Source organism: Erinaceus europaeus, chromosome 1 (assembly GCF_950295315.1).
Source record: "Erinaceus europaeus chromosome 1, mEriEur2.1, whole genome shotgun sequence".
In the NCBI taxonomy this organism is placed as follows: Eukaryota; Metazoa; Chordata; class Mammalia; order Eulipotyphla; family Erinaceidae; genus Erinaceus; species Erinaceus europaeus.
The window spans coordinates 11,356,268-11,375,599 of NC_080162.1; the positions used below are offsets into that span (position 1 = coordinate 11,356,268).

The 19,332-nt window shown below is 41.7% G+C and overlaps 1 protein-coding gene across 2 annotated transcripts in view; it reads right to left on the reverse strand.

Annotated features, from left to right (window-relative positions):
- Positions 1-14,634: 14,634 nt before the first annotated feature.
- CCDC6 (coiled-coil domain containing 6) overlaps positions 14,635-19,332 on the reverse strand; it is a 146,888-nt gene continuing 142,190 nt past the window's right edge. For both annotated transcript variants that reach the window (XM_060191149.1, XM_060191067.1), the window contains one exon: positions 14,635-18,881. In XM_060191149.1, the coding sequence (XP_060047132.1) occupies positions 18,687-18,881 (195 nt within the window). In that variant the 3' untranslated portion in view covers positions 14,635-18,686. The remainder of the gene's footprint in view (positions 18,882-19,332) is intronic.

Here is a 19,332-nt window from a genome sequence, read left to right on the forward strand (position 1 = left end):
ACAAAATTACATGTCAACAGGAGTATAGTTCCACACCATTCCCTCCCCCAGAGTTCTGAAACTTCAGTCTCCCCACTGCAAGCCACCTCAGTTCCCCTAAGGTTGTAGACATGGGCCAACCATCATCTCTACAACTAACTGTCGACATTTGTACATAATTGCCCCCTTTAAGCTTCCAGGTCCAGAGTCCTGTCTTCCCTTCCAAGCCACTCATGACACCATTACTACAGCCAAATGTCCTTCTCCTTTTTCTTCTCTCCGGGTGCCGATAGAGCTGGAGTTCAAAGCCCTCTTATCCTTTTCCTCCTATCATTTCTCCCCATTGGGAGTATGGATCAAAATTGTTTTGGGGTGCAGGAGGTAGGAGTTCTGGCTTCTGTAACTATTTGTCCACTGGATCTGGGCATTTGCAGGAGGATCCATATCCCCAGCCTGTTTCTACCTTTCTCTAGTGGGCCAGAGCTCTGGGGACACAAGATTCCAATACACAGTGGTGAGTTCGTCTGCCCAGAGAAGTCAGAATGCATTCCTTCCTGCTCTGACCCTCTAACTCCAGGTGCCTCCATAAATTTAGAGCCTCTTCTCTTATCTGAGGATCAAGGCGTCGAAAAGAAATCACCAAGGCTGGAAAAACTGTTTTGAATAAGATCGGATCCACTCTGATGGACTTTGAAAATAACCTGATGGCCAGTCGGTTCTCCTCAAGCCTGCCCAAACTTTGGCTCACAACTTCCGCAAGAGTGCACATCAAAACAAACGAAATCTTTGATTCTTTCCATATATTGATGAGGCTACTTTTGCCCTCACTTTGGGCAGAAAATCTGAATTTGGCTTACTCACCAGAAAAATGCTATGGGTAAAAATCAATAGTAGGGGCCAGAGAAATGGCTCACCACTTAGGGCATGTACCTTGCGGTGCTCAGAACCAGATTAGAATCTAGATATCATATGGCAGTGCCAGGGAAAATTCTGGTTCTATTTCTCTCCTCGCTGTCTTTTCTTTTTTTTCTATTTTCTTTTCTTTTCTTCTCTTTCCTTTCCTTTCCTGTTGTTCTTTCTTGTAGTCTATCTGTATGAAAAAGTTAGCCTAGAAGCAGTGAAATCAGGCATTTGGGAGGTCCCAAGTCTGCTGAAAGGTGAAAATAAAAATGCAATAGTGGGATAAAGATAAGAGTCAGACCTTTTTTTAGGAAAAAATGAGTTGAGATTTTAGAATTGGAAATGTAATCTCTCTGCACTTATGTGTTTGCATACACATAGCATATTACATTTATTTAACATTTTCCTACCTCCAGATCATACCACCAAGTTAGACTATAAAAGTTCTTACTTTTGGGAGTCGGGCTGTAGCGCAGCGGGTTAAGCGCAGGTGGCGCAAAGCACAAGGACCGGCATAAGGATCCCGGTTCGAACCCCGGCTCCCCACCTGCAGGGGAGTCGCTTCACAGGCGGTGAAGCAGGTCTGCAGGTGTCTGTCTTTCTCTCCTCCTCTCTGTCTTCCCCTCCTCTCTCCATTTCTCTCTGTCCTATCCAACAACGACAACAACAATAATAACTACAACAATAAAAAAAACAACAAGGGCAACAAGAGGGAATAGATAAATAAATAAATAAAGTTCTTACTTTTATAAAATTTCTTACAGTTTAATTTAGTTAAAGTTTATTTAAATAAGACCTTATATACATTAAATATTCTTAAAATTTATAGAAATTAAGAGAATTGAATTTTTCATACTTTCAAAAATATTCTTATAAAAATTAATGCAACTATTTTAAGAATTCAAACACATAAAATTTAGGCAAATTTGGAAAATAAGACTAATATTTCTAGTACAATTTAAAAACCTTATATTTTGAGTTATTAAAGTTAATTATAACATAAGCGTCTACCAGATGTTTGATTATGAAAACTATGCATTTATGTTAACCAAATTATTCAGTCATTATTCACATTTTAATTCAACAGTAATTATGTCTTATAGTATGTCATCTTAAAGATAGCACTGGTATCTTTTAATATGTCTAAAAGTTTGTCAAATTATGTTAATGTAAATTTGTTAAAAAACAATATCACATCAAATAAAAATAAAATTGAAGTATTAATTACTGAGCACACTTTTCTAAATATATCTATTAATGAAGGTGTTAATTTTCTTACACTGAGAAGTTCTACTATGAGGTACATATATGACAATAATAATAATAATAACAGTAATAATAAAAACAGTGGGGTCAGGCAGTGGTGCACTGAGTTAAGCACACATAGTACAAATCAAAGGACCTACGTTGGGATCCCAATTCGAGCCCCCAGGTCCCCACCTGTAGGGGAGGTCACTTCACAAGGGTGAAGCAGGTCTGCAGGTGTCTATCTTTCTCCCCCCCCACCCTCATCTTCCCCTTCCCTCTTAATTTTCCTCTGTCCTATCCAATAAAATGGGAAAAAATGCCACCAGGAGCAGTGGAGCATAGTACAGGCACCAAGCACCAGCGATAACCCTGGAGGCAAAAACAAAAACCAAAAACCATGAGATATATTTATAAGTTCTGCTACAAACTGCTAGTGTATGGCAGAGTTCCCATAATATACTTGATGCCTATCACTTGAAATTAAAGCTACTGAGGCAGTCAGGCGGTAGCACAGTGGGTTAAGCGCACATGGTGGGAAGCACAAGGGCCAGCGTAAGGATCCCTGTTCGAGCCCCCGGCTCACCACCTGCAGGGGAGTCGCTTCACAGGCGGTGAAGCAGGTCTGCAGGTGCCTGTCTTTCTTCCCCCTCTCTGTCTTCCCCTCCTCTCTCCATTTCTCTCTGTCCTGTCCAGTACCGAAATAAATATTAAAATTTAAAACATTTTAAAAAAAAAGAAGAAATTAAAGCTACTAGGAGTGAAAGTTGCTCCAGAGTGAGGAAGAGGATTGGTCAGGATGGAAAAATTGGAATATATATATAAAACTATAAAACGTAGAAGGGACACAGAAAGGGATTTTGTCATATATAATGTTGGCTAAGTTTTGACAAATTTCTTTTTTTTTTTTATTCTTTTTTTCTTCAGGCCTTCAGTGTCAAAGAGTGCACTGATGCAAAACTAATGTTTTATTTTCCTCAGCTTAATGCCAAAATGTTTTTGGACTAGTGATCTCTTAAGAGTTTGGAAGATGATTCTTTTCTTCTGGGAAAAAAATCTGCCTTCAGGTCAAAGATTCTTTATTTTATCGGGGTGCTTTTCTGTTTTTTATTCATTTTATCATGTTCTTGATTACTTAAGGGAACAAAACCTCACTTTTGGAATAGCTAATATTGTTAATAGCCATGCTACTGCCTTTTTAAATCTTTTACCGACAACACTGATTTCAAACTGACTCTATTTTGTTTTACATGCAATAAAAACAACCAAATTAGACCTTGCTTTTTATAGTGAAAACTAATAAACGTGTAATGAAAATTAATATGTTAGCCGTAGCCATTTTGAGTCTTATTATGTACACATAGTCTTTTGGTAAACTCTTAGGTTTCTCTAAAGATATTTTTAAAATCATCTACAGGCTTTACAAAAGTATGGCCACATAGCCCCATGGGTAAGGGCTATGCCAAGGAGCTCTTGAGCATAAGCTTCTGGTGCTTAAATAACTCCTGACTTAATGGTCTAGTCATAAACCATATGGTTAATGTCAGTACTTTCAGCTCCTCAGTGAAGAGAAGTATATGTTCATAGGACTGTTCATCCAGGAAGGGACCAGAATAAGAATAACAGAACTGAATAAGTTGATGAAAAATAATTTTGGTCTTGTTAGGGATGTTGCCTATACTATAATATTCTTTTTTTCCCTACTTTTAAAAAATATATATTTATTTATCCCCTTTTGTTGCCCTTGTTTTTTATTGTTGTAGTTACTGTTGTCGTCATTGTTGGATAGGACAGAGAGAAATGGAGAGAGGAGGGGAAGACAGAGAGAGAGGGGGAGAGAAAGACAGACACCTGCAGACCTACTTCACTGCCTGTGAAGCGACCCCCCTGCAGGTGGGGAGCCGGGGGGCTCCAACTGGGATCCTTGCGCTTTGCGCCACGTGCGCTTAACCTGCTGCACTACCGCACGACTCCCTATACTATATTTTATTAGATTGTCAAAAAAGTCAGATATTTTTCTATATGTCGTGACTTTTCCAAAAACACAGTATTTTATGGGTATGAGGAAATCTTTTCCCTTGGCTACCTGTAACAATTTAAATGATAATACTTTTGTAAAATAGAAACGAAACTTATTTCTAATTTCTTCAGAAATTGGAAACTCTCCCTGAGTAGTCTTGGTTTGGGGCAATATAGTTAGCTGCACAGGTTCAATAAAATGACCTTATTAAGGGAATGTAACGGAAGGTATAAGCTACGCAAAGGTTTTGTCATAAATGTTACACTTGAGAATGAATTCAAACCAGTCAGTTTTCAGAAACTAAATTTGACTTTATGAAACTCACGCTTACAAAATCTCCTTTGGAAAACCAGCACAAGAATTGACTGACAAGGTCCCCAGACATACCAATGGGTAAGATGTTTCCTTTTGGTGGGTCCAGGATTGAACCATTTGATGGACCTCGAGAATAGAGCACTTCACCCAAATCTCTAGGGAAAGCAAGTGAAATGTGATGATGAATTTTTTTTGTTCAACTCTTCAGATTCAAGGCATTATTTTTTTCAGAGTGAGAAGACAGGGAGAGAACACAGTACCAAAGCTTCCTTCCTCCACGTGGTGGAGGCTGGGCTCAAACCCAGGTCTCAAACACTACAAAGCAGCCCACTGACCAAGCGAACTATTTTGCTTACCCCCAGATTCAAGACACTTTTAAAGGTCCATACTGAGATAGTTCATTTAAATTTTTTTTAACAAAATAAAGTCAGCTTTATTTTATGATTTAAAAACATATCTTTCGTTATCATTTCTTTTTTAATGAGGGCAATTACAGGCAGGTTTTGTTTTTCTGTCAGTGGGAAACTATAGCACATTCTTTTCAGTTCATAAGTTTTGGTACCAGAATTTAAGCAGATAATATTTTCTTTTGCCTTTTTTTTTCTTCCCCCCCCCCCCAGGGTTATGGCTGGGACTCAGTGCTGGTACTATAAACCCACCGCTTCTGATGGCCATTTCTTCCATTTTATTGGTAGGAAATAGAAACATCTGCAGACCTGCTTCACCACTCGTGAAACTTCCCCCCTGTTGGTGGGGAACCAGGGGCTGGAATCCGGATCCTTGCACTGGTCCTTGCACTTTGTAAGATGTGTGCTTAACCGGTTGTGCCACCACTGGAGCCCCAGCAGATATGTTTTCCTAGTCTCATTTTACTGGTAGAGAGTGTTTAAAAAAAAAAGATAAGAGACTTGCTGATACAGCAACAATGGTAGGAATGGGAGCCCAAGTATTATTTATTATTTCACAGAACATAGTGCTATTTCTAGCATAAACTTGTTCAATCCTGGTTAATGTTTGTGGATGGTGGAAAAAAAAAAAAACCAACATATTTTCTAAGAAAAGGAAATAGATTCAAGAATGAAAAAAGTAGTACCTAGAACACCAGGCTGCCTATGGACCCAATGCAGACCATTCAAATGATGACAAACGCTATGCTGAGCTGCTCTAGAAAGGGGGTTGGCCAGCCAGAGAGTCAAGGCAGACACAGAAGTGAGAAAGCTTTAGAGTGGCAGAAAGGAAAAAGCTTCAGCTGTGCTTTGACTGGAGGCTGTTGGCAGAAAGGAACTATAAGCCTAAATCTATCAATAAGTGTTGTTGTTTTTTTTTTCCTACAGGGTTATCACAGGGGTTCGGTGCCTGCACTATGAATCCACTGCTCCTGGTTTCCAGGAGAGCCTGAGGGTGCTTCTTCCCAAGCAACTGCTCTCTGGGTTGGAGAGAACTCAACTGGAGCCAATCTAGGCTGCTGCGTGGGAGAGGGATCAGGAACTCTGGGACTCTCAGAGCCAGAAGGCAATCCCAAGTGTGTTAAAACAGAAGAGCAGAGGGGTCGGGTGGTGGCACAGTGGGTTAAGCGCATGTGGCGCAAAGTGCAGGGACCGGTGTAAGGATGCCAGTTCAAGTCCCTGGCTCCCCATAAAGATCCTGGTTTGAGCCCCCGGCTCCCCCCCTGCAGCAGAGTCGCTTCACAGGCGGTGAAGCAGGTCTGCAGATGTCTGTCTTTCTCTCCCCCTCTCTGTCTTCCCCTCCTCTCTCCATTTCTCTGTGTCCTATCCAACAATGAACAACATCAACAGTGGCAATAACGATGACCACAATGAGGCTACAACAACAAGGTCAACAAAAAGGGGGAAAAAATGGCCTCCAGGAGCGGTGGATTCATGGTGCAGGCACCGAGCCCAGCAATAACCCTGGAGGGGGAAAAAAAAAACCCAGAAGAGCAGCTGTATATATACTTGCCAAGTAGGGTAGATACAGGATGTGATGTAGAGAGGGTGGAGGGAAAAGATACTGGTGGAAATCAGGGTGACTACGAGAGGGGGCAGAGCAAAAAGACATCATGAACCAGTGGGGATTAAACCAATGCCCTGCAGGCAGGGCGGTTCCTAGGTAACTGGTATGGAAATAGACCACAGGGATAAGCAGGGGGAAGCTGGTGTACTACCCAACACCTGGTGGCCATTTTTTTTTTCTTGTTGTTACTGCTGCTGCTATTGTTGGATAGGACAGAAAGAAATCAAGAGAGGAAGGGAAGGCAGAGGGAGAGAGAAAGATAGACACCTGAAGACCTGCTTCACTGCTTGTGAAGTGACCCCCTTGCGGGGGGGGGGGGGAGCTCGAAACAGGATCCTTATGCCGGTCCTTGTGCTTTGCACCATGTGAGCTTAACCCAGTGCGCTACCTCCCCACCTCCAGTGTTTTGTTTTAATTTTCCCCTATGTAATTAGGGGTATATATTGGCTTTTTCCTGTTGGTTCTAAATTAGAAATAGATGTGAAAAGTAAGGAGACTGTCAGTTATTGAGTACTACGTATTATGATTTGGATTGCTCAGCTAATAAATACACTCAAAAATGTCCTCAAAACTTACCATGGGTTTTCTTGACTATCACCTTACAAACGCTGCTTATTCTGTCTAGAAAAGCTTTCCTTTCACAAGCAGACAGTTGTGCACCTTGTTGAGAACACATTACAGCGTGCAAGGACTCAGGTCAAGCCCCCAGATTCCGCCTGCAAGGGGAAAGCTTTGTGAGTGGTGAAGCAGGGCTGCAGCTATCTCTCTGTTTCTCTCCCTCTCTGCTTCCCCTTTCCTCTCGATTTCTGGCTAACTCTATCCAATATGTAAATGAAGATAATAAAAAAATTAAGAAAGAAAAGCTGTCATTTCTCTTATTTCTCACTCTGCATTTCTTTCTTTTTTAAAGATTTATTCACTTACTTATGAGGAAGAGGAGGAGGGAAGAGAAGAAACCAGAGCATCACTGGTCTACGATATAGAGTCTCAAACTCAGGACCCCATGTTCAGGATTCAACACTGCGACACCTCCTGGGCCTGGAGGGGGCAGGTAGATAGAGAGGGACAGAAAGATAGACAGCTGCAGTCCTTGTGAAATGTCCCTCCTGCAGGTGGGGAGCGGAGACTCGAACCCAAATCCTTCCTCATAGTACTATGTGCACTTCACCCGGTGTGCCAACACCTGCCTCCTGCAACATGTATTTCTTACACTTCCTAAAGGCATGCTCTTATTTATTTCTGAAATTTCAAAATTGCCAGTGAATATCCGAAAGGCGGGAGGGGAACCGTATATGCAAAGGAATTATGCTTTCAAGTTATTTGCCAAGTATTGTCCACCAATTTTATTTCAAGAAGTGGGGTTTATTATTAAGCAGAACTTACTGGACTCATATGTGCTACATAAAGATGTCAGTCAAATTAATAAGAAAGCTAAACCAATCTCAAACAACCAACTGTAAGAATCAGTACAATGTCCACGGCCCCTCCAAGCTCTGTAAAGCAGCAAAACTTGATATTTACACGGCTTTGTGCTGCAAACAGCCCCTGACAATAATATGCACGTTGGAGAGATCCAGTCTCTACTTTTACTTAGCAAAAACGCACAGGGTTCTACAAGCCTAGAGATTTTGTTTGAGGACAAGAAAAGCAAGGGCCATGTAGAGAAAAGGCAACTGGAGAAATGCCACGAGTGCATCGCCAGCCAGTTCTTGAGAATATTTATCAGGAAAAACTCACTTCCTGTCCTTATCCAACCCAGTATTTTTAAAGAGATAAAACTGATGTGGGCGTGGTGGGGAGCAGTGGGCGGAAGGAACAGAGAACAGTAATCAAAACCTATTGTGCGCTCAGCGGTTCAATGCTGGAGCAGTTTCAACTTCTGGGAAACTTGTGTGGCTGGTAGGTCTGGAGGCCTCAGAAGTTGAGACTCTTGCTTGGTGCTTTCAGAGCTAATAGATATGTCATCGGTGATAACTTGATCAGAATCAAGCACGTCACTTATTCTTTTAAAAAAATTTTTAAATATTTATTTATTTTCCCTTTTGTTGCCCTTGTTTTTTATTGTAGTTATCATTGCTGTTGTTGCTGTTGTTGTTGATGTCGTCGTTGTTGGATAGGACAGAGAGAAATGGAGAGAGGAGGGGAAGACAGAGAGGGGGAGAGAAAGACAGACACCTGCAGACCTGCTTCACCGCCTGGGAAACGACTCCCCTGCAGGTGGGGAGCCGGGGGACTGGAACCGGGATCCTTAGGCCGGTCCTTGAGCTTCGCGCCACGTGCGCTTAACCCTCTGCGCTACTGCCTGACTCACCACTTATTCTTAAAAACCACAACACAGGACCGGATGGTGGCACAGCTAGCTGAGCACACATGTTACAAAGCACAAGGGCTCGGTTTAGAGGCCCTGTCCCCACCTGCAGTAGTGAAGCAATGCTGCAGGCCTTCCTTCCTTCCTTCCTTCCTTCCTTCCTTCCTTCCTACCTTCCTTCCTTTCTTTTTTTTTCTTTCTCCCTTTTCTCTCTGTTTCCGAAAATATTTTATTTGCAAATCTCTAAAAGATACAGACCCGTTAGAAGTATTTCTCCAGTTGTACAACTAAGAAACAGACTGAATGCATCTTATATGTTTATGAGAGAGAGACAGAGAGAGGGAAAGGGAGAGGGGGAGAGAGAGGGAAAGGGAGAGGAGGAGGGAGAGGGAGAGGAGGAATAGCAAGAGAAGTTTAGAGCAATTTCGGAACTTCCCCCATCTTGGCACTTGGAGTTCCACCTTTTTATAAGCATATCTGTTAACACAGGCAGCCCTGTCATACTCTGATGGTAGTGCTGAGTAAGGCCTTGAATTCCTGACTAAGGGAAGTACTTTTCCTGTATATAGTTTGTGTAAAGCCCTGGAGAAAAGTCTTGTGGTAAAGCTGGGAAACATCTCCCAGAGAGATTTCTGGCTCTGTGCTTTACCAAGAACATTCATTCCAGAGTCCTGACATTCCTCTTGGATCTGAAACCCAAGTTCTCAGGGAGTCAATGACATGGATAAAACAGGAAAGGAAAGGAGTGGAAAGGGAGGGGAGGGGGGGAGACGAGGAGTGGAAAGGGAGGGGGAGAGGAAGAGAGATGGGGAGGAGAGGGAGGGAAAGGGGAAGGGGAGAGGAAAGGGGAGGAGAAGGGGAGAAAAGAAGGGGGCCAGGTGGTGGTCCACCCAGTTAAGTGCATATGTCACCATGAGCAGTGGATTCACAGTGCAGGCACTGAGACCCAGCAATGATAAGCCTCTTGCAAAAAAAAAAAAAAAAAAAAAAAGGAAGAACAGGATAAAGGAAAGAAATAGTTATTACAGGAGTTAACAATTATCCCTTGATACCAACTATTCACTGTACCTTCTGTAGCCATCCTTTGCCACTAACCCTTTCAGCCCTGAGACTCTCCCTAGCAGAACAGGAGGAAAAATGTCACCAGAGGTGACAGCTTCTGCTGCCAGACCTCCAGTCCTCACAACCACTTGGAAGATTTTATAAACAGTCTTGAGCAGGAAGAAGACAGTGCTTTACGGGAAGACCCTTGCTCTCAATATGATGCAATATTACAAAGTAAAGCTTCCTTCACAACACAAGACTTCTGCTAAAGTTCAGAGTTTTATTTTCTTTGCAGCGTTGGGCTGGTGGATAATTCAGGGCAATTTGTAAAAATTGGCTTCATATGTTAACTCTCTTTTCAATCACCAGGTTCCAGATGCCACCAGGATGCTGGCTAGGCTTCCCTGGATTGAAGACCCCACCAATGTGTCCTGGAGCTCAGCTTCCCCAGAGACACACCTTACTAGGGAAAGAGAGAGGCAGACTGGGAGTATGGACCGACCAGTCAACGCCCATGTTCAGCGGGGAAGCAATTACAGAAGCCAGACCTGCTACCTTCTGCAACCCTCAACGACCCTGGATCCATGCTCCCAGAGGGCTAGAGAATGGGAAAGCTACCATGGGAGGGGGTGGGTTATGGGGATTGGGTGGTGGGAATTGTGTGGAGTTGTACCCCTCCTACCTTATGTTTTTGTTCATTAATCCTTTCTTAAATAAAAAATTTTTTTAAATGTCTTTATTGGGGGATTAATGATTTGCAGTCAACAGTAAGATAGACTAGTTCGTACATATGTGACATTGCTCAGTTATCCACTTGTCCACTCAGTCCCCACTGGGTTCTCCTCTGTCACCATATTCCAAAACCTGAGCCCTCCCCCCCCCCCCCACCCCACCTCGGAGTCTTTCACTTTGGTGCAATACACCAACTCCAGTCCTAGTGCTGCTTAGTGTTTTTCCTTGTTCTTCTTATTTATTGATTGATTGATTGCATCCAGGGTTATTGCTGGGGCTTGGTGCCTGCACTACAAATCCACTGCTCTGGGAGACCATTTTTTTCCCCTATTTTATTGCCCTTGCCCTTGTTGTTATTGCTGTTGTTGTTGTTGGGTAGGACAGAGAGAAGAGAGGAGGGGAAGACAGAGAGGGAAGAGACCCACTTCGTTGCCTATGAGTTGACCATCTTGTAGGTGGGGAGCTGGGGACTTGAACCAGGATCCTTACATTGGTTGGTCCTTGTGCTTCAAGCCATACGCGCATAATCCACGGTGCCACTGCCCAGCCCCCCTTCTTATATTTTAACTTCTGAGTGAGATCATCCCATATTTTCCCTTGTCTTTCTGGCTGATCTCACTTAACATGATTCGTTCAAGCTCCAGCCGAGATGAAGAAGGTGAAGTCATCATTTTTAATAGCTGAGTACTATTGCATTGTGTATACAGACCACAACTTGCTCAGCCCCGCATCTGTTGTTGGACACCTGGGCTGCTTTCAGGTTTTGACTATTTCAAATTGTGCTGCTATGAACATAAGAGTACACAAATCTTTTTGGATGGGTATATTTGTGCTTAGGACAGAGGAAGAGAAATAGGAGAGACACCACAGCACTGCGATACTGCTTGTGACATTTCCTCAAACCCAAAGTCCTCAAAAACCCAAGTCCTTAAACAGAGTAATGTGTGCACTTTACAGGATGAGCTATGTCCCAGTCTCCCCCAATCCTGCCATTTTTAATATGAAAAAAATATTTAAGATTACTATAATATCTCCAAAGGTTTGTCTGACCTCTTATAAGTTCCATTCTGGTAGGATATCAGAAATAGGATATTCAGAAGAAGAGTTAAAATTTTCAGTCTCATCACATTCAATGTAATATGGTGTAAAGGCTAATACGTAAGATTAGCAAAAAAACTTTATAGGACAGATTCAATCGCCCATGTTAAAATTATTAGAAACCATAATTTATTGTGCACCAACCTTTTCTTCAGTATCTAAAGAGAATGTAAAAAAATTTGGACTAGGATAGTGACATCTGAATCCAATTGTGCAATTGCATTTCCACAAATACGTAAGTTGTGTATATATTTAAATGCACGCAACTTTCTTTAAACACAAACGTTTTAAATCAAGCTTTTCATTTCAAAAGCACCATGTGAGGACACAAACCCTAGAGGGCATTACCAGGGGGGAAAAATGAATGCACGACTTTTACTTATTAAGTCTATTTCTTCCCCTAAACTGTACCTCAAAACAAACTAATTCTATTATAGAGATAAGTTTACTATACTAACAATGGTGGGTAAAAGATTCAGGGGTCATAAGAATGTCAACATTTTCATCAAATTGCAGCTAAAATTTTGGCCATTTTGACTTAAAAAAAAAACAACTGACCGAATTAACCTTGTTAACTAATGGTTAAGATAGGATCTTAGGTCAGTGAGTCAAGAATTGTTCAGTTGACTTAAAACTTTTATATCAATAACGGTCCACAATGTTACACTGACACACACTGAGCAGACTGCCAAGCATAAGGACCTGGGTTAGAGCCCTAAGTCCTCATCAGTAAGAGGGAATGTCACAAGCAGTGAAGTGGGTCTGCTGCTGTCTTTCTCTCTCCCTATCTTCCCCTCCTCTCTCACTTCTCTGTCCTAACAAAACAAAAGAAAAAGAGGAGGAGGAGGAAGAGGGAAGAGAAAAGACCCTTGGGAGGCGTAGGTTTGTAGGACCAGCACTCAACCCCAGGGATAACCCTGGAGGCAATTTAAAAAACAGTCTACAGAGAAAATTTATATACATCATACAAATGGGTGTCCGAAGACTTATGCTCCTAACAGACTCATGACTGCTGTGCTTGTCTTATTTTTTCCTAAAGAAAGCGAACTCTTATCTGCAAGGGCCTTACTTCAATGCTTGAAATAAACAACATACCTCTTAAATATGTATAAAACATTACCCCAGACATTCATAAGAGTTTTCATAAAAGGAAGGATTATGGGAGTGGCGTGCAGGGGGACTAATGCGTGACAGTAATTACTAAGTGAGAGAGACTTCACTGTGGACTTTTATTTCTATTTTCTCATTTTCAAAAGGCGTGTATTGTTTGAGTTCCAACAGAGGGTAAATCTCTGACCCAGTGCAAGAATTAGTATATTCAAATCTAAAACTGATTCTGAAGCCATGTGTCCTACATAAAATTTTAAGAAATAGGGCTGGGGATTGATAGAAAAATGGTTATACAAAAGACTTTCATGCTGGGGGCAGGTGGTGATGCACCTGGTTGAGCTCACACATTACAGTGCACAAGGACCCAGGTTCAAGCCCCTGGTCCTCACCTGCAGGGGGAAAGCTTCACGAGGGGTGAAGCAGGTCTGCAAGTGTCTCTTCCTCTCTATTCCCCCTCCCCTCTCAATTTCTGTCATTATCCAGCAAATAAATTAAAAAAATTGAAAAAAAGAAGACTTTCATGGTCAAGGCTCTAAGGTCTCAGGTTCAATCTACATTATCACTATATAGCACAGCAAAGCAGGGCTCTGGTCTCTAAATGGCCTCTTTGTCTCTATCACTCATTAAAATAAAGCTAAAATAAAACTGAAGAGTAACATACCAAATGTAACATCCAAGATAATATAGTTCCTTTCTTCCATTTTTAGAAATATGAGTATTTGAGCATAGATGCTGCTTTTGGGATGAGTATGTCCTTACATCATCTCCTAGATTTAGTTTTGTTTTTTTCTCCCAGAGCACTGCTCAACTCTGGCTTACAGTGGTATGTGGGATTGAATCTGGGACCTCCGAGTCTCAGGCATTAGAGTCTGTTTGCATAACCATTATGCTATCACCCCCCACACCTAGGTTGAGTTTTAAATTCAATACAACAGTTATGAAATCATGCAAAAATCTTAAGGGCACAGCTCAATGGATTTTCAAACATGCAACAATTCAAATATACCTGATTAAAAAAACCGAATTCAGAAGCCAAGCAGAGGCATGCATCATACTACAGCATTAGCAAGGGCCAGGACCTGGGCTCAAGTCTCTGGTCACAAGCAGTGAAGTGCTGTAGATGTCTCTCTTTCCCCCACTTCCCCCACCCTCAGTTTCTCTGCTAGCATTAAAAAAAGGGTGAGAACTGCCGGGCTAGCTTCGCAGGCGGGTGAGAGAGACAACCAGAGATTCATGGCTGAGTAGTACACAGTTCAGTCTTTATTCATGTGGAACGCAGCACAATCTAAGCTAGCTCTAATCACAGTCCTGTCCTTATATATACTCGCCAAGTAGGGTGGAAACAGGATGTGACATAGAGAGGGTGGAGCGAAAAAAGACTGGTGGAGATCAGGGTGGACTAGGAGAGGGGGTGGAGCAAAAAGACATCATGAACCAGTGGGGATTAAACCAATGCCCTGCAGGCAGGGTGGTGCTTAGTTAACAGTGGTTATGTAAATAGAATACAGTGTTAAGCAGGGGGGATTAAACCAATGAAACAGAAGGGGTTTTAGAAGCAGAATTAGAAGCATACCAACACAAAACAAAAAGGTAAAAAAAAAAAATTGCTGGGGGCTGGAGATCTGTCACACAAGCACTAAATTCCAGCCTAAGCCTACTGGCAAATCAAACAAAAAGACAAAAAACAAAACAAAAACAAACAAAAAAAAACCCCAAGACCGGTATTAGCTTTCTCCACACCTTCAAGTGTAATTCTTAAAGTAGTTTTTAGGATTAAAATCTCAGTTATGGATAGATGTCATTCTTGTAATAGGGAAAAAAAAAATTTCCAACTCAACAACCAGAAAGAAAGGGTTGAAGTCACAAAAGGTCCATTTTAAAAAATTATCTTTATTTAGGTTTCTGATTCAGCACATGTATCAAAGACTAATCAACATAAAGGAAATAAGACATTAATTGGAAGTCTTTACATCCCTCTAAACTCCGACCAAGAACATCAAGTCAAGATTGCCACGATTACTGTAACTCCAACCTAGGTGAGTTGTAGACAAGCTGTCAAGAACAACACACGGTGTGCACAGATACGCACAAGCAAAAGGACAAGCTAGCACTTGGCTCTCATCCAAGATGTCTTTCCATTTGACAGTTCACTTTTGCTCTCCACGCAAAGTTCCCCATCAAGTCCAAAGAAGCCTCGAGGTCTCTACTGATCAGGTAACTCTTTTGGAGCATTGCATTCTTCAACTGCCGTGCCTGCAACTTTTGTTTCTGCCAGAGTGAAGTTCAGGTCGAGATGTACAATACAATCTAGATGCAGACTAAGTCAAGAACTGAAGTGGAGCAATAACCAGAGTTAAGGCATGAATGCACACACGCGCACACACACACACACACACGTCACCCCCACTATCAAGAACACAGTATTCCCTCAACTGCTCAACAAGAGGCAACTAGGTCTCTTAACCATGACTACTGAGCATTCTGGAATTTTAAGGTTAACTGCTATGTGTGTATATATAGTTATTATTTTTTCAAAAAACAAAACAAAAACCTAAAAACCCCTTAATCTCTTACAATGGCTCTTGAGCATGGAACTCAGGTAGCAGCTTCAAGGGCTCTTTAATAAATTTGGAAACAAAAGGTTTTACTATGTATTTCTTTGGTAGTCATCACCACAAAGTTTCAGTGTTGGTTACCTATGAGACAAATACTAGACAGAAGATCAAGTGACACAGAAAGATTTCTTCTGTATTCAGATAAACATCTGGGGCTCTGAAAGCACAAGTCACTATGCTTTTTCTTGCCCAATGGGGCATCCTCTATAAGCACAAAGGACTGTGCAGGCAAAGCTTGTTATTTACCTTACAAAGGGTGATACCTATTCTATTTCCCTACAATTCAACAGTTAACATGATATCACATTATCAATTATTTCTGGTCAAATCAGAAGCCAATTACAACAGGACAGCAGCGCTTGGTTTCAAAGTCACATCTGGTCACACATTCATTCTATCCATGGTTGCTGGTCAGAATCTCAGGAGCTCAGAAACTAACACTCCTTTCGATCAGCAAAGGAGCAAGTTAGAGCAAATCTCCAATACCTCCAACCATCTGTCCAGTTTTTAGAGTTCTGTCTAGAATGCCAGCCAGCATGCTTACTGAGAGAAAGCAGTTCAAACCTCAGAGAGGTGTCAGGTAATAGGTAAATCAATTTGGTTTTGTATAAAAAGGCATGGTAATCTGGTAACTGAGTACTTATCCTATTAGCAGCACAGTGGTAGCCAAGGGTCTCTGGCAGCAAGATAAGAAAATGAAGCTTCAGGATGGCCACAGATTTAACCAAAGCCATCTGGGAGTCAACTCAAGGCTACCCGGGCTGAATGGGCAACTAGAACAGCGACAACCATGTTCAGCTTTCATGAGACAGGCCCGGCATACACCAGCATCCCACATGCAAGGAGGCTCTTGCTCCTCTGTTTGAGGGCTAGGATCTTGCGGATCCCTGGCGACTAAGCAAATGCCAAGAAATCTCCCTAGCAGGTACTACTCAAAAAGCACTCTAAAGGTAGCACTCTAAAAGGTCATGAAAAAGCATAAATTCCAAACAGTAGTGTTGGATCAGTTTTGAATGTTTGAAGAGACTTTTGTGTTGAAAAGTGCTGCCTGGATTTTATTTTGAAATGGCTGCTCTAGGAGAACCAGCACGCCATTTCTGCAGAAGTCTGAATGTCAAGAAGTGGTCTCTAAAAGGCATTCGTCAGGAACTGTTTGCTCACTTCAAGTGCTGTGCCATGCGCCATATGGCGATGTTTTCACTTGTGCTTTCAGGAGGTAACTGCACGGATAGGAAGCAGAGGAAGGTGACATTTTGAACTTTTTTATTTGAGCGCAAGTTACTTTCCGACAGCACTGAAGTCTATAATCTTATCTTTAAGAGCTTCTTGTAAACATATACCATATTTCTCCTATAAGAAAAGCCGAGAACTGTACCATGAAGGCAAATTGTGTTTTGCCTACTCTCAGAATTCCTCGGAATGGCAATGTACCAGGAAGGATAGTTAAGCTGTTGGTGAAATTCCCGGTTTTGATATGACCCCGTCTAATTTGAGTTAAAAACCTAACGCCTCAATAATTAAATGCTAAATCTCCTCCCCATACTTGAGAACTGTACTATTATTATGTATATTACACAGACATTATAAATAAGATTATATAAACGCACGATTTCCTTCAAACAATTGAGGAGTGACGTCCTTGGTTTGGGAAAGAAGCAGAAGAGGGGAAAATCTTATTGTTGCTTTTACTCTCAAGTTCGTAAAATGCTAGTCAAACACTATAATCCAATGAGACTTTTTCTTTTTTCCTTTCTGTAACTCTTAAATATGCATTCAAAGGCAAAAATGGAAGCTTCTCTACTATACAATGTTAAATATCTACAATGTCATGGTTTCCTTATTTTAGGAGTGTGTTCAATAAAGAGCTAGCTATTAGAGATGGTTGTCACTAAACATGGACTCTTAAAAATCACTGATAAATTAATTTTCAGTTCTCTGATTATATCCAACAGATACACATTCTCATCATAAAATATACATTCTCTAATAAGTCATTTTTTTGTCCACAGCATATATAAATATGCAAACACAGGTGGTAAAAATCACTTTACTACCAAAGTACAAAACAGTAACTGCTGAAAAGCAAAAAATAAAGATGCTGCAAGTATTAAGAAAAGAGTGACTCACAGTGTTCCACTTCAAAGTGAAACCAGTTTATTTGTGCTAAAGAAATGGAAATAATAGACTCAGGATATACTTATTTGTACACTGCACTTGCTTATAATGCGTGGAATAAGCAGTCCTCAATGCTATGTGCTGCTTTCGTCTATGCTTCTTTTCTGGCAAGCAATAATGTATCGGATGGCCATGATGCCAAGGTACTCCTATAATGTTCGTTTCAAAGAGCATTTTAAATCGCATTCTGCACCTTTAAGATATTTGTTCGAACTCTATTTTAAGGAAACACAAATAATGAACGGCGAAGAAAGAGAGCTGGCTGTGTTTGTCTGTTACAATCACATTGCCTTCTGCAGAAGAAATCACATCACACATTCTACGCAGCCATCGCAACCACTGGTAGGCAGGACGACATTTAGCGACTCACTTACGTCAGCGGCGGCCAGTTTGGGGAAATGAACAATACAGGTAAGGGATCGCATCCTCATATACAATACGTATCCATCCCATGCTATGTGTAAAATGTACAGATTGAAGGGATCCATTATTTTAGGATGCTTTATTATAAGAGTCATGGGTGTTTACTGATACTGAAAATAACCTATAAAAAGTGTATTTGTAGAAAGCTCTAGTAAATAGTATATATCATCTTGGGCACGGATTCATCTAACTTCCCATTCTGCACTGAAAGCTAGATTTTTTCAAAGGTTTGGACTGTAGTGATAAATTATCGGTATGTTTGGTAAACACCATGGGTGTGTGTGTGTGGGGGGAGTAACAGCAATAATTTCTTGCAAATTCATGAAAAAAATATAAAAAAGATTTCCCTTTTTATTTTACAAACCTAAAAGCCAGGAAAACAAAGCTCTGGAGCCAAGCAGAAATCACACACTGCTGCTGAATTACCAAATATCGAATAGCAAATGTTCCAGCCAGGGAATGGACGTATGTGTAGATTCAAGTAAAACACTGACAGGAGGGGGGGGGGAGTCATCTGTTTAGTTGTAGACCCACAACACTGGCTGCATTTCTGACAAACATCTATAACACAATTAATAGTGAAGCCTAGATAACCTCAGTGCAAATAAGTCAGATCCAAATATGCCAGGGAAGGAAGCCTTTGGCGTTTTGAGTAGATGGCTCCACCACGGTACGAGTCCCGACGTGAGATGCAGACCAAGCACATGCATTAAGGCTGGGAAGAGGGGTGCACCGGATGTGGCGAGGGAGTGGGCTGCAGAGTGGCTGCCGGCGGGACTGTGGGCTGCACGGGTGGCGGAGGCGGAGGCGGAGGCGGCTGGACTGGGGTCTGTGTGTTGGGAGACGGAGGCGGTGTGGGCCGTTTGAATTTGTCAGGACTGTTGCTTCTCCTCGGCGAAGGCCTCTGTGGAGACGACAGGGTGACAGGAGGCAGCAGTGAGCTTATTTTATTTTAATTAGGGGTAATAACGATAACAGACTAGCGATTGAGTTGTTCGTATGTCTATTGGTGTTTGCACTGGCAAAACACACACACAAACACACACACACACACACACAAAGAACAGGCAGTATTTAGGGTCTGGGTGGTGGAGTCCCTGGTTGAGCGCATGTGTTATATACAATGCACAAGGACCTGGGTTTGAGCCCCTGGTCCCCACCTGCAGAGGAAAGCTTTTTGAGTGGTGTCCGTAGGGCCGCAGGTGTCCTTCTGACTCTCTCTCTCTTTGTCTCCCCCATTTCCCTCTATATTTCTGGTTCTCTCCAATAAATAAATAAAGATAATAAAAATTAAAAAAGAAAAAAGAAAAAATGCAGTATTTATAACCGACACCTTCTACAACGTAAATAACCTT